Below are 14,983 nucleotides of genomic sequence, written 5' to 3' on the forward strand. Positions count from 1 at the left end.
ACCAAGATGCCATCTGGGACAGTTTCAAATGTTTTGCACAAGTCCAAGTAGGTGATGTCAGTTGCTCTTCCTTTATCCACTGATGCTGTAACTCCATCATAAAAGACCACCAGATTTGTGAGGCATGACTTGCCCTTGGTGAAGCCATGTTGGTTACCACCAATCACCTCATCCTTATTTTCCATGTGCCTTTATTTCCATAATGCTGACAGACACCCCATTGTAAAGTATTCAATTATGTTCATTAGGTCCTATTTTTCCACATGCTTCTTTCTTTGGCTACCTTCTTGTTCTAAGTGCCCCCCCATCAGGTATTTATATGCATTAACCATATCCCTGAGCTTTTCCAACTTGAGGCCAAATGGCTGCAGTACTCAGCCTCTCATGACAGGTACTCCAATCCTTTAATCTTCGTAGCAGCCTTTCTTTGGACTCATGCTGGTTATCTCCGTCTCTCTCTTGCATGGGGGAGCCCAGCACTGAGTGCAACATTACAGACGTGTCTGTACAGAGGGGAAAGATCACCTCCTTCAAACTGCTGGCAATTACCTTCTGCAGCCCAGGGTGCTGAGGGACCTCTTTGCTGCAAGGGTACATTGCTGGCTTTTCACTGACTTTCTTTCCATCAGGACTACATCTCTTCTGCAATGCTGCTTTCCAGCCATTTGCTTCCAAGTGCATAACGGTGCATACATCCACCCCACTGTCCACTGTTTTTCATCAGCTTGGCAATGAGAATGTACATTAGATTAAATACATGGATTAAACATTGTGTTTCAGAGTTTGAGATCTTGGTATGTGGCAAAATTGAAGCCAAATTATTCAAGTAACCAGCCCTGTCATGCTGCAAAATGCTGTGTGCATTTAAAAAAAAATAATTCAGGACTCCATTCTTCAGCAGGAATATCTGTTTAGACTATGTTCATGCAAAGTACACTCTTGCAAGCTAGATGTATTTAAACTATTTTGATATATTGTACACAGAAACAAGGTGTGGAGTGTGGACTTTATTTCCAGAGGTACTGCTTTCACGCTTGGAAACTGAAAGTGTTCTTGAGGGTTGTATTTTATGCTTGCCCAACTTGATCAGTGACTTGTATTTCACTGAAGCCTAATTCTTCTTTTCAAGGCTAAAATAACCAATACATGTATATAATAAAGACTAATCTTTTCCCCTAAGCACATAATCTGAACAGACAGGAGCACTAAAACCTGAGAGAGAAATAGTTTTATTCCTATCTTATAAGTGGGCAGCTGGAAAATAGAAATTCAGTAGCTTGCTTTCAAAAGGAGTCCCTAACTATGTGTAATTTTTTGGATTCTCAGTCAAGATTCTAACCACAAACCTGCTTTTCTTAAGGGAGTAATTAACAACTGAGAGACGAGACAAGTGGATTGCGGTGCACAGACTGGAGATGAAGGCAAAATATTTGATTGGAAATTGAGGCTCTTAGAAAGATTACAAAAGATTACAATAAAAAGCCTCTTATTGAGTCCCACTTAGAGTGTGTTGAGAGGAAAAAGAAGGTTCAAGTAATTCTACACAAGACAAAAAAGCTTCTGCCTACCATTTCAGTAAAAATATTTTAGCTGTTCAGCTTTAGGTGTTGGACTGGGAGAAACAAGAGCAGAGATGGGTTTGTCTTTTTCAAGTCCCTGAACTTCAACATGCCTTAGTTATTACACTGAGGCATTGGTCACAACAGTGCTTGCATGTCTCATATAATCTTACAGTAAAACAAAATTGGATTTTTTTTTTTCCCCATTCATAGGCTTGTAGGTTTAAGTCCTCTGTCCCAGATGGACATTCAGTGCCTCACTTGTGTGTTACTCCATCTTTCTGCACAGTCTGCACTCCAACCATGGACGTGAAGACCAAGGACCCGTGTACCAGAATTATTTTGCAAAACTTCTATTCTTTTTAGAAGGCAACTGCATGAGGTGTTTCTGTGGTATTATTTGAAGAATGCAGACTCAGACTAATTAACATCTAATTTGTAAATGTCATTCTAAAGGGTAGCTCTGTTCTGGGATTTATCTGGATATTTTCAAACAGCATCTATATCTATCAGGATGTAACCTAAAGTACTTCAACTGCAACCTGTAGACTTGTAGGCAGGGTAACATGTACTTTTTGTTCCTCCTGGAAACAATAAATAAATGATTGTTGTTAAAATTCATGTGTAAATGAAGTCCTAATGGAAAGCTTTATCCATTTAAAATCATGATATTATGGACTTAATTCATCACTTTGCTAGAAAACTTTTACACTACTCTGACTGAAGTGAAATTCAGAGCACTGTGATCAGTACAGGAGTCCAGTTATGTTGTATTTCATGTTCATTTTAAACCACAGCTGCTGCACTGAAGTTCAGCTAGTCCCAAAGGTATTAGAATAGCTCCACACAGTGATGCTTCAGGATGCTAGATTTAGAAGCCTTCCAAGCCCTAAAAAAATCTCCAAGAGCAAAAACTTACTCTGCAGTCCTTACATAGAGATTCCTCTCAAACATCAAATGTTAATCTAGTTGGATTTCATTAAATTCACTCTTGGTTGCAAACTCAGAAAGCTAAATATTGTTTACCTGGCAAAATGGAGTTACAAGGGCTCTATCATACAGATACTCAGGGCCATCCTGAAGGATTACATTGTTTGGAAAGGCCTGCTTCTCTACATCATTTGGGAAGGGTCATTTCTTTTGCCCATTTCATGCCAATACAGTCAAGTTACTTCTGCACAAAGCCAATAATAGAAAATGCAGCCTAAGGAATGTAGTCACAGGCCAGGAATATTTGATCTCTTGTCATCTCTGCTTAGCTCTTCATCGAAAAATGTATTACCTGTTCATAGATATAACGCACCATTATCCAACCACAATAAACTACCAACAATATTTTGTCTTCTCCTTCCTCTACACCAGAGTGACTCCTGATTGTAAATGCTGTTTAGATCAAGTTTCTCAATCTACACTAAATTAGGAAACTATTATTATTACAATTTTGCATGTGCAGAAGTGTGTGACTGCCCTATATTGACCTGTCTGGCACAAATGATCCATCATAACAGGTAGTTCTGAGAAGGCTGCAGCAAAGACAGGGTGCTTGATTTTTATTAGGGACATCTCTACTGTCACATAAACCCAGGATTTTCATAAACACAAATACCTCTTAGATGTTCCCAGCAGTATGAGATTAAAGTTCAAACAGATACCTGTAAACAGTAAGAAATTTCCTCAGCAAACACAAAGTTTTTGTGCAACAAAGGGGCCTTTCATTTTAACGTTCCTCCGAACTGCAGCTGTTTCGGTGCTGTGAGATTGTTTGGAGTTTACTGTAGTGATAAGATCTTACATGAGATTTCTGAGGGGAAAGCTAGAAGGACCAGTTCTGTCAGTAAGAAATTCACCTCCATGGAGCTGTGCCAATTTACATCAAACAGCGGTGTGGCCCTGATTTCTTATGCAGCAAGCTGTTTTTCCCTTCTTATTGTTACCACTGCTTGACCTTTCAAGTTTGAACCAAATTAATTGCCACCAGATGATAAAATAAATTCTAAGACTTCATCTTTATAACTGAACCTTCCTATTTCCTTATGGACACATGAAAAATTTCTAATGTAAGGAGATCTATGGCTCAGTGCGTTATGCTGCCCAGATCTGTGCACAGGTGTATAACCAAGATGTTATAATCACAATACAATTGTGTATAATCAATAGATATCAAGATGTTATAATTGCAATATAATCAAAAGAGTAAGGCAAAGCAAACAAGGATCACAAAAGAGAATAAGTAGAAGAGCTTACCCTTGGGTTGAGCTCACTAGAAAATACCAAAGAGGAGGATCTCCAGAAGAGATCCTTCCCCTCTGGTAGCCAGCTCTTAAATAGGTCCAGGAGGGATGGAGCCAGGCTCCACCCCTTCCGGCAGCACAGGTGAATTGCCTTCACCTGTGCTCCTCTGGCTGACTCATGGCTCACCTCAGGTGATCAATCAGAGGTTCAGGCCGTGACTCAGCAGTTCCCATACAACAGGTGAGATCCTAACTCAGCAGGTAGTTCTCTGTTCCTGTGTAGAGCAACTGTAGGATGGAGCTTATCTCCATCACTTCGGTCCCTTTTTAACATTTCAGAGATCATCCTGAGGCCCATAATCTTTAAACACGAAGGAACTTTATTAGGAAAGGAAGAAGAGAGCCTCCCAAAATGAATCCTGAAGCCACGTTGATAAGCATGCAGATTTAAAGATCTGAAGTGAGTGCCCCTTGTGGCAGCCACAAAGGACATAAATACTCTCCCAAGGAGCCAAAAATGTATCAAAGAAATTGCAGAACTGCACAAAGGTGCCAGGCATCCATGTGGCCTCTGTGCAGCAGATCTTGAGATGTGAATCTACTCTCCAAGTATTCTGGGATGACTTTGAGAGAGAAATGTCATAGAAGGCATTTCACCTCCTGCTTCAGTGGGCAGTTTTATCCCTGGATAAATGGGAAATTTCTAACTTTTATCTATAGCCCTATGTTATAAATTTGTTGTGGCAGTGACTGCAAAATATTTGTCAATAACTGGGAGTTTTCATTGCCAGAATAGCCTGGATTTCTAGATGCTATTATTATATTATTAACACTGGCCACGAGAACAACCACTTCTGAAGTCTATAGTAGCAGCTTAGTAACAGCTCACAACAGACTTTTTGGTTTCAGCGCAGCTCTCAAAAGGTCAAACGCCTTTACCATCATAGCAGCACAACAGCAGCTTTCCTTGCAGGTACCCTCTGCAAGGCTGATAAAGCATGACTGAGCACCAGAGGCAGTTACAGATCCCACCGGGCCACCTCAAGTAGGGCTACTGGCAGAAGGAGAAATATTTCCATCATTTCATATGCCATCTTGTCCTCACTTTCAGGATTTTTCACAATGTTACATCTCCATACTTGCTCATTTTTATCTGTCAGTTCTCTACCACTCTCCCAAACCTTGATCATCAGTTTATCAGTGTTCTTAATGATCTCCAAATTCTCTTCCACATCTTTTCTATTCACTGAATTTTATTTTTTATTTTTTAATTAATTCACAGAGGCATTACTACTCTCCTCTTTCAGCTCATTCCTCACGATCTATATCCACCAAGATATCTGCAGGAAATTGCAAGCTTGTAATAGCTTTTCAGACAACCAGTGATGATGCTCAAAGCACTTTAAAATGGATTCTGTGTCTTATATATTGTTCCACCCTCTTCACTGGATTATTTCTGAACTGATTGATGTCACCCTCATGTTTTTTAATCTCTTTATTAAACATGTCACATTCTCTACAAGGAGTTGTGCTTACAAGCAGGACACAAATTTCAGGCTACGTAGTGAACCAGAGAGATGGAACACAGCAGAAAGTGGGGGTTAACTCCACCCTGCACACAGCTGAAAGATATAAAGAAGGCTTCAACTACATATCCTGGAAGATTCTATACACTGCATGGCCTTTGGGGTCCAATCATCCCCAGCTCATTATGGGCTTCATACAGCCCTGAAAAGGCGGGGATGGTTACAGATAAATTTTACTCTCACAGAGCCATTGATCCAAATCAACTTTAAGGGCTTCTATGGATTAGTCCAGAATTAACCACAAGGTAACACAGAAGAAGACCAGCATAGTTACTTAAACAAAGGCACAGAAGTTTACACTGATCTCATCTGCTTGCTTTAGGGGACACTACAGTTACACTGCAATTAAGTTCATGGTAACATGCTGTAAATCCAGATCAGTTCTCCCGACTTCAGAGGAGTCAATAAGGATTTACATGAGTGTAAGCAAGGATGGAATCTGGTCCTAATTTAGGACACATCTGTCAACACAGATGGAGCTGAGAGAGCTTATTGTCATGTTATTTTCTTATTTCTGTTTGAGATTCTATTCACAATGGAGTCAACTCAACAATTTTAATATCTCGGAACACAGGCAGTGCCATCCCCCCTTTTGTGTGTCTAGTAATTTCTATCAGAGTGTGATATGGCCTGGTACTCAGGCTAAGTCACAACAGCTTAAGAAAATATTCTCATGAGAAATAATGGATTAAATTGTCATCCTGTAACCACTTAAGAAGTTGATTAACGTTTCTGTGATGAGCAACTCTTTTGGCATACTTTGGACAGTTGTAAAATTAATCACATGAGTCACAGCTTGTACAATCATATCCCATAGAGTGCTGTACTACAGCCTTCATCCAGGCAAAATTCCAAGAAAGTCATGTAGAGCTTTGTCTGAGTGGTGGATTTATTGCTTGGTGGCTGCAAATCTAAAAAAGTAATAATAATTGTTACCTTTCAACCAAAATTTATGTTGTGATTCTGAGCCTTAACTTGTTGCTCTTTAAAACTGTTATTCTTCCTGTTGTCCATCTGTTCTGACCACCACAGAAAGAGGATGAGGGAGAAGAACTCTCATGCAAAGCATGGAAGAGTATTCTGTAACATGTAAGTATCTTGTATGTTACAAAATAGACTGTTTCTTTTTCTCTGACATCCAATAGGTCCTGGTGGTTTATTTGCTTTGTTTTAATTAGGCAAATAATATGTGTGTTTTCTGTCATAAAAAGAAAATAGCAAGAAGACTGCTGAGCTGAAGTTACCTATCTAAAGAACTCATAATCTGATTCCATGGGAATCACTGTTTGGAGAAAGTAATGATTTTATGACCTAGAAAGAAATCCTGTTGTTTTTTAAGCTGTGCTGTTGCTTTGTGGCTAGAAGCCTTAAAGGTTTTGGACATCACTGATAATGTTTTAAGGAATAAAAACACTCAAGCAGTTGAGTACCAATTTTGTGCAACAAATAAAAAGCTCAAGTTTTAAAAGTCAGATTCCTAGTAATAAAAGACAGAAGGGTAAGTTTTTTTCTGATTCACGTGAGTATTTTTAATCTGCTATACCTGTTTATGCCAGCAATGGCTTGGAGTGCACTGTGAAATGAAAAGGAATACCAAAACACTGCTCTAAAGCAGTGCAAATCTGGGATAACTCCAGTATTCAAAATTCTCTCTCAAAAGTAGTGTGACAAAAAAAGTCAAACCAAACATATGCTGACATGCAGAGTTTGAAACAAAATGAGACACATATGGAGAGGAAATTACATTATAATTATTTGATTATATAATTCAAATGAATGTCAGGGTCCCATGACAGATCCATGAAGGAGATGGATTTGCTCATCTACCAGTAGCCATATTACTGTAAATCTGGAGTTGGTTCAGTGGCTTCAAACTAATTCCAAATATTCTGTAAAATCTTGCAGATATTTTTCCCTGCTGTCTACTTTAAGCAGGTGGTTATTAGCTTTTTAATCTGAACTCTTATGTAATAGACCATCCTCAATTTCAATACTCTCAGGTGTACTCTCAGATGAACAATTCAGTACAAGTTCAGCTTTCCCAGTGGCTTGTTATTTATGTTGCTGTCTTGAAATTTACTAAGGTTAAGAAGAATTAGAATCAGAAAACTTCTGTTTTTCAAGATATAACCCAGGAAACACAATTCAAAAGGCAACTGCGACCTAGTGGCTGGCAACCCTGTCCATGACAGAGGCAGTTGGAACTACATGATCTTTAAGGTCCCTTCCAATCCAAGCTATTCTATTATTCTATGACCTCTCAGTTATGGTTGCCCATATTTAAAATTCTGAATCAGAATTATCTATGATGTACGTTGAATGGAAGGTTTTGATGTTCAATCCCAGAATTTCCCTACACAAGAGATTTCAAAAGCTTTTAAGCGGAGAAAGGTAAAAAAAAGTAAAACACCTAACAACTACATACATGGAAAAAACCCTCTCTGCCCATGGCACTGCTGAGAGCTAAGCTGCTGCCCACCACCAGGTAAAAATCATACAGCACTCTACCTCAGCTGGAAGCTTGTAAAAGCTGAGGTGATTGGCACTAGCTGAGAAGGAGGGTGATAAGCATAGAGGGAGGTGCTAAGGATGGAGAAGCTTGTGGAAGGGAGTGGATATAGGAGATCTTTAGTAGGGGCTACTTACTAGTGTTATTTTTCTTTTTTGTGGCAGGTGTTCAGGAGAGCTCAGGCATGGTCAGCCATTGGGTTGTGTTAGTCCTCTGCTGCCTGGGACAGCTCTGTGCAGGTAAGTGATACTTATCTCTGATCTTTTCTCTTGATCCTCTCTTTGTATCTCATCATTTTTCTGTTTGGGTGGAATTACTGGAGATTGTTTTTTGTTTTATAGTGTGTGTGTGTGATTTTTTTTTTCTTTTTTCTTTTTCTTCAAGCTCTTTCCTAGGACCTGTGCTGAAAAAGATTTTCCAATATTATTTTGGCAACTTTCCTTTCCAGATCAGAGCATGAAACCTCGGCTTGCAGCCCCTCAGCTTGCAATAAACAATCCCACTCTCACTACAATTGCCCTAGAGAAACCTTTCTGTACGTTCGATAGCTCACTACATCCAAACAAATCTTATGCCATCTACTTGTATGTAATGAAAAGTTCAGGTAAGTATCAAGCATTACTTCATCTCTAGAAAATAACTACATTATATGGCCATTGCATGCTATTCTTCAGAATTTGATGGGAGCAAGAATCAGCGGAAGAAAACAGAAAAAGAGGTAGCTGTAAGTTACATGTAAGCTTGGCCTCTGGTCTCAGTTTTTTTTACTAAGGTCTTACTATAAAATAGCTATAGGAATTCCATGGTACTGATAAAAGGTGGGTAAGCTGACTCTCTGTAGGTGTGGAACAGCACTATCAGTTATAAACAGTTTGCCCTGATCTTGTTAATGAACCCAATCGGATCAAAATCTGATACTTTCTCTGAACGTGAATACCTTGAATAAAAACCCCAAATCCCCTAAGTAAATATGCTGAGAGAAGATGGGTAACCTCTGCTGTTTGTTTTATAGTTAAGGTTGCATAGACCCAGTTTATTTGTAACTGAGACAAGATACACTCATCTTATGAGCAAAGATGCTTGGCACATGGGTTCATTCGTAAAATTAATTTCGTAATTGCTTGTCAATGAATCATTGCTGGCCATGACCAAGAGCTTCCTTCACTGTTTCCTGCTGCTCTGACCGACTGTACAGACTGCCAGCTAGAGATGCTCCTTAAGCTGACAGGAATGAATGACTTTATAACATACTGTTGCCCCCGAACGCCATCTGCAGCTTCCTTTTTTGAGGAGAGTTCTTGTGGGGTGGGAGGGAAGAACAGGTCAACAGCTCAAAAAGGCTAAAGCGTGCACTGCTGAGTGATGCTCTTTTGGAAAACTGGAAAGAGTTTTCTTCATTGCCTTGGACTAGTTGAAACCTTAACCAAATACACTGTCTGATACAGCTACCAGTGCAATTATGAGTGTGCTGCCTTTTGAGATGATTCCCAGTAATGAAGTACACCTCTTTGCACGTCTAAAACAAATTGCAAGTACATTATGTGACTATAAAAAGCTACAATGACCTGAAAGCAGTTATAACTGCAAATATGCATCTGGATCTGACATTTTGTTTTAGGAAAGACATCAGCCACCCTGTCTCCTATAGATTCTGTGGGAAAAGCTCTCTAGAGATGGGTGAATCTCTACAGAAGAGGTTTCATAAAGAAAAACCTCTTCCGCTGCTTTTAAAACAGGCAGATGCAGACTTGTTTCTTGGCAGAAGCGGAAGGAATTTTGTTTGGATTTTTTTATGGTCTGCAGAAAAGCACATTGTCTCACTCTTGGTTGCACTTTCGAGCAGGGAGAGGTGAAATTTTAGATAGTTTGATTTTCTAAACACCTTATGTTCAGCTCTGCTGGCAGTGAAATGAATCAGTACACAACAAAACTGAGTGCCTAGTAAATTTCTGAAGAACTAATGTAACCTTTTGGTCTACTCTGGCTGATGACACTATCAGACTTGATCTACCTAACAAATTGAAAGAGCAAACAAAAAAACTGCTTAGAGAATAGCTCACCACAGCCATGCTGAGAGTTACTGAAAGAGGACACTGGGAGAGCAGGAAGACCTAGGTGTAACTATTCAAATTTAGGGAAGACAGCCCCAGTAACTCATGTCATGGCTAGTCTTCACTTCCATGTTCTTGACGCTGTTCAAATAACTTGAGCACCCGTCTCTGCAGTCAGATTTTGAACCCTTGTCTTTCAAAACAAACTTAATTTTGCACTGTATCATACCTAAAAACTTCTCATGGCCAAACAGTTGCAAGAACTCTGCTCCAGGAGCACAGCAGAATGCTTGTGAACTTAAGTAGTTCCCAGTATACTGCAGCTGCAGAAAAACTGGCAGTCCCTCAGCGCTGACAGCACTGTACAACTGGAAGGAGCTCTCAGATTAAATTAACTCTCAGTTGCAGAGCTTGGGAGCATCTCTTGACACTTGTGCTTTGGCTTTGCAATAGGAAAAATGTGAGAGTTGGAACTGAACTTTTTAAAGGATGCTGTAGAGTTGGGTGCAGATGTATACTTGGCTTGAAGCCATGAAGACTTTCAGACTTTCTGTCATGTCATCTGGAAGCATTAGCATGCCTGGCTGGTCAGGAATGCAGATGCTGCATCTGCTCATGCATTTCCTACACACTGGTCTGCATATTGTGCTGTTCTGGAAGGTGCTATTGTATGACTGAGGTCTCAGGGTTTCTGTTCCATGAGACAGAATTGTGGCTCTATAGAAACTGCCTTGGCAATAATATCAAATCAGAAGCGGCAGAACTTCTGGATGCTTTTTGGAGACACATGGGGTAGGGGTGAAGAACAGTCTTTGCCACCATAGTCTGTCAAATTCTTGAAAAAAGGAAATGAGAAAAAAGAGGAAATGTGGGAGGCTTTCTAATGAAAAATATTGCCTGAGATACATTGTATATGCTTCCTGGTTTCTAAGGAACAAATGTAAATAGCTTTGACAACAGATGAGGAGTAAGCAGTGGGATCACCACACAGACTGTTAGCAGGTATTTGGCTTCAGGTATTTTGGGGTAGAAGAGCAATTGTCAGCTTAATACAAGATAAAGGGAAAAGGCTGCACTAGTTCTAATAGCCTTGTTAAAACCACCTCTCCTGCAGCAAGCACAACAAGCTCTGTGGTGACTGACAGCAATAGCAAGCCACTTGACAGCACATTCCAGCAAACACTTGGGGGAAATCTTGGACCTTACAAGGCTGCCTCATTCGATGTACCCAACTGTGTGTCACCCCCCAAGCTTGCTGATGCGGGAGACATCAACAAAGTTTCCGACGTCCTGAAACAATACCTCTTCAGAGTTGGGGATGATGGGACTTGTTTGTATGACCCAAACTTCCTAGATGTCTGCAATCCACCTCTTGCACCAGACACAACATACAGGTATAACTCCTATTTCTTACAAGGTGATTGCTGCTCTTAAAACTCATTTAAGAATGAAAATCTACTTTCTAGAGTTCCCTTATGATAGTATGATGTGAATTATCAGTACCTAACTGGAGGCTGAAATGCAGTATTGCAATGGCAGTTATAAAGAAGGCTTGACTTCGGTCTAGCACTCTGCAGATCGTGCCCTATGGTGTTCTTGCAAACGTGAGCTCTATTGGGTTAAATTCATGGGTCAATAGGAAAACTCAAGTGTGAACTTCTGGATCTATACTTAAATTAGAGCAGATGATTTAGGGACAGTATCTGACCAGAAACTGATGGAAGAAGTGTGAAGAATGAAGTTGAGAATATTCACCATGTATTTTGTGCTAGATGGGTCTGCCAAATAGCAGACATGAGTTTGGCCCTGCTTGATTTGTTTTGACGGAATTGTGGGAAGCCAAAGTTTTCTGCAACCTCCTGCTCCAGGAAGGTCTCAGGGTAATTGGAGACGTCACAGTAAGGGCCAGGCAGCTTGCAGGCTTGTCCAGCCCCTGCTGTCTGTTGAAGCAAACCATCTGGGGAGCATGGGCACACTCACTGCTATTACCCAAGATTCTGGGTTTTGCTGTTACCCGCTATTTAAAAGCTGTAGTAAAGATGGCAGCCATATGAATCTGTATCTTCTGTAGAAACTTTTGCTTCTGAAACAAAATACTATGGGATCTTTTGAGAAAACTGTCTACCCTCCTCTGTCTCCAGACATTAAGACTCAAACTATTGTAGAATGGAAACTGAATTCCTTTGCCAAATGTGTTGTTGGCCTGCTTTTTCAATGCTTTTCCTATCAAAGAAAGTGCCAAAGGTTTCTATTGTTGGACAAAATGTTTGACTTCCATATGGAAATCAAAACCACTTGCTGCTCTAAATAGTGAGGCTTTTCATAAGGGAATAGCAAACTGGGAAAAACTAGTTTTGGAAAGCTAATACCTGCCAAGACTCATAAAAATGGAGTGCAAACTCTACATGTCATAGCACAGAACGCTTCTTCTATTAATACTATTTGTTCCTTATAAGGTCTCTGAAAATAGTTATCTTTCACTGCTTCTGCGTAATGCTTCAACCGAAAACGGGAGTCTGAGTAGCTAATCTACAAAAGGAAGCTCAACATTTGAAATACCTAATTTAATGCTCTGTTCTCCACAGGTTTAAATATGTGTTGGTTGATAACACTGAAGGTATCATGAAAGACCAAACTCTTTGGTCTGATCCAATCAAAACCAGAAAAGGTAAGTCTGTAGTTTTGCTCAGGTCTTCTGAAGTAGCCTTGTTTGCCTTAGGACATTACTGGTTTCCTAATGAGCAATGTCTAGCATTTTTCTACAGCTTTCATAATTCTGTCAGCCTTTCAGTACTGGAATAGCAAATACGAGATAATGGTCTGCTTCTTTTGTGTACTTTAAAGCTTTGATAAAGTTTGTGCATGTGATTGCAGACTTGATGGCTGTTCATGTAATTGGGCATTGCCAAAATTTCTAGGTAGTACAGATACTTGTCAAGTTTATAGCTTCAAAATGCTGACACTGAATCTAAAGCTTCTTCACCATAAATCACCTAGACATCAGTTTTCCTCTCCTAAATCACCTCCTTTCCCGCATTTAGTAAGGTTGTACGTAGTGAAAAAAATGATTCCTAGGAACATTCTTTCCATGGTTTTCTAGCTAAACTTCCCATGAAAATTGATATTTGGCCTGGTCGAAGGAGCGGAAGCATGATCGTCATTACGTCAATTCTAAGTGTGTCAGTGTTCCTTCTGCTTGCTGGCTTGCTCGCTTCTGTGTTTTCTGCTCTTGTGTAAGTACTGCTACACCCTGCAACTTCTAGTAGTAGCACCTAATCCCCTGGCAATCAACATTCTTTTCTATAGTTCCATGCCACTGTTGGTAGTGGTGTTCGATATGACAGACCAGATGATATTCTTTCTCTATTGAACCTCTTATCAGCAGAAGAGGAAAATTTGTCAAATAATCTTCCCTTACCAAGGCTGAGATCAACAACTCTTGTAATCATTATGCACGCTAAAACGGTCAGACTTCAGTATGGACTGATGAAAAAAAATAAAGCCTATGCATTGTTTTGTGTATTACAGGTTTCCATATATGTAGAATTTGGCAACTGTCTTAGGGGGGTTAGGCCTTCATAGTGATCATATAGTGTTTTAATTAACACCTGCTTGATTTTGATTCAGCTCTTTCATAGGATAAATAAATTACCATTTTGAATTAATAAACAGTGATTATTAAAAAAATAAATCTGTAGGCTTCTCATACTAAATGTTGTAAGTAGCAATTGACCTTTGCAAAATATACTGACAATAGGCTCCACTCAGTCTCTATTGGAACTTACTGAATTCTTTCCCATAACCACTAGGGAATCAGAAGATCCTTCTGCAGAGACAAAGGGCACATCTGGGACTACTCAACAGAGTGAACTGAGACCACAGCTAAGCTCTGAGTGAACAGCCACGTTCAAGTGAAGTCTGGAAATAAAGCTGAAAATGTGCCATGCCCTGCAGGACTGACTCTTCTGCCCAGCACTGGCCCCCTGCTACAATATGCAACCAACTGGGCCTGTACACCAAACAAAAAAAAGGACTGTTTTTTAAGTCTAGCAGTAGATGATATCCTGTCTTGTCCTAATAAGATTTTACTTAGGTGATTGCTGTTTGTAGCACACGTCATGTGCCTGGTCTGCAGATGAAGGTTCATGAGATCCTTCAGCTTCAACATTCCAATGATAAGTTGTCTAGCACACATTCACATGTGGAGTAAACATTACAACAGGCATCTGCTTCTCATGTTCAGATGAATATGACACAGCCATTGGAGTCTCAGCCTTTCTCTATATAGTATCTGCTGAAGAATTAAAGAAAAACCGCTATAGAAAAAAAAATGTTGCAAGACAAAAGTAGAGATTGAAAGGTGAATACACTTATAAACAGGGTCTTCCTCAACATTTTAGTGACTATTTGTCATGCTTTCAATTTTTTCTCTTCTTTCCAGAAAGGAAGAAACTGAATTCCAATTACCCTGCACATAGCAGAGTAATCCTGACCTCATATGCTTAAATATCCTCAAATTGTTTTGCAGGAATGGTAGCTAATAAAATTGCTTCAGATTTCTTCAGAGCTAAGTGTAATTGTTGATGGACTAGTAAAGGTGTGATGGAAAAGCATAAGTATATTCACAGCTATCAGGCTTAGCCTCACTTTTGCCTTTTCTTTATCTTAGGCAGCAACACCTTCACATCTTACTATCTAGGCTGGTGGGGGGTTTAGAGATGATTCTTCATTTTATGATTTATTGGTGATTAGAAATAAATCTTTGCACCAAGTTTAAGTTATGTACTGCTTTTTTTTTCTTTTTTTTTCCCCACTAATACCACCCTGCAACAGGTTTGTCTCCATAAATGACTAATAAGGATTCATTTTCAGAGCCCTCTTCTGTATGTATGAGCAGCTGTTCTACTGTACTTACTGGTGATGAGCAAAAAGCTCTCACTAGTTATTACTGATGTTCCCCTAGGTTACTATTACATTGGATTAAACTGTCTGGGTAACTGCTCTTTTTTGACATGTGCCTTCTGGCTAGAAATGGATGCTCAAGTAC

General features: G+C 39.7%; 1 protein-coding gene across 1 annotated transcript in view; it reads left to right on the forward strand.

Moving 5' to 3' along the window:
- Window positions 1-14,762, forward strand: part of UPK3A (uroplakin 3A) — a 44,073-nt gene extending 29,311 nt beyond the window's left edge. Inside the window, exons 2-7 of the mRNA XM_048939305.1 lie at window positions 8,050-8,124; window positions 8,334-8,489; window positions 11,051-11,330; window positions 12,522-12,604; window positions 13,037-13,169; window positions 13,746-14,762. Coding sequence (XP_048795262.1) covers window positions 8,070-8,124; window positions 8,334-8,489; window positions 11,051-11,330; window positions 12,522-12,604; window positions 13,037-13,169; window positions 13,746-13,833 — 795 coding nt within the window. The 5' untranslated portion in view covers window positions 8,050-8,069 and the 3' untranslated portion in view covers window positions 13,834-14,762. The remainder of the gene's footprint in view (window positions 1-8,049; window positions 8,125-8,333; window positions 8,490-11,050; window positions 11,331-12,521; window positions 12,605-13,036; window positions 13,170-13,745) is intronic.
- Window positions 14,763-14,983: the final 221 nt, after the last annotated feature.

This window comes from Lagopus muta, chromosome 1 (assembly GCF_023343835.1).
Source record: "Lagopus muta isolate bLagMut1 chromosome 1, bLagMut1 primary, whole genome shotgun sequence".
NCBI lineage: Eukaryota > Metazoa > Chordata > Aves > Galliformes > Phasianidae > Lagopus > Lagopus muta.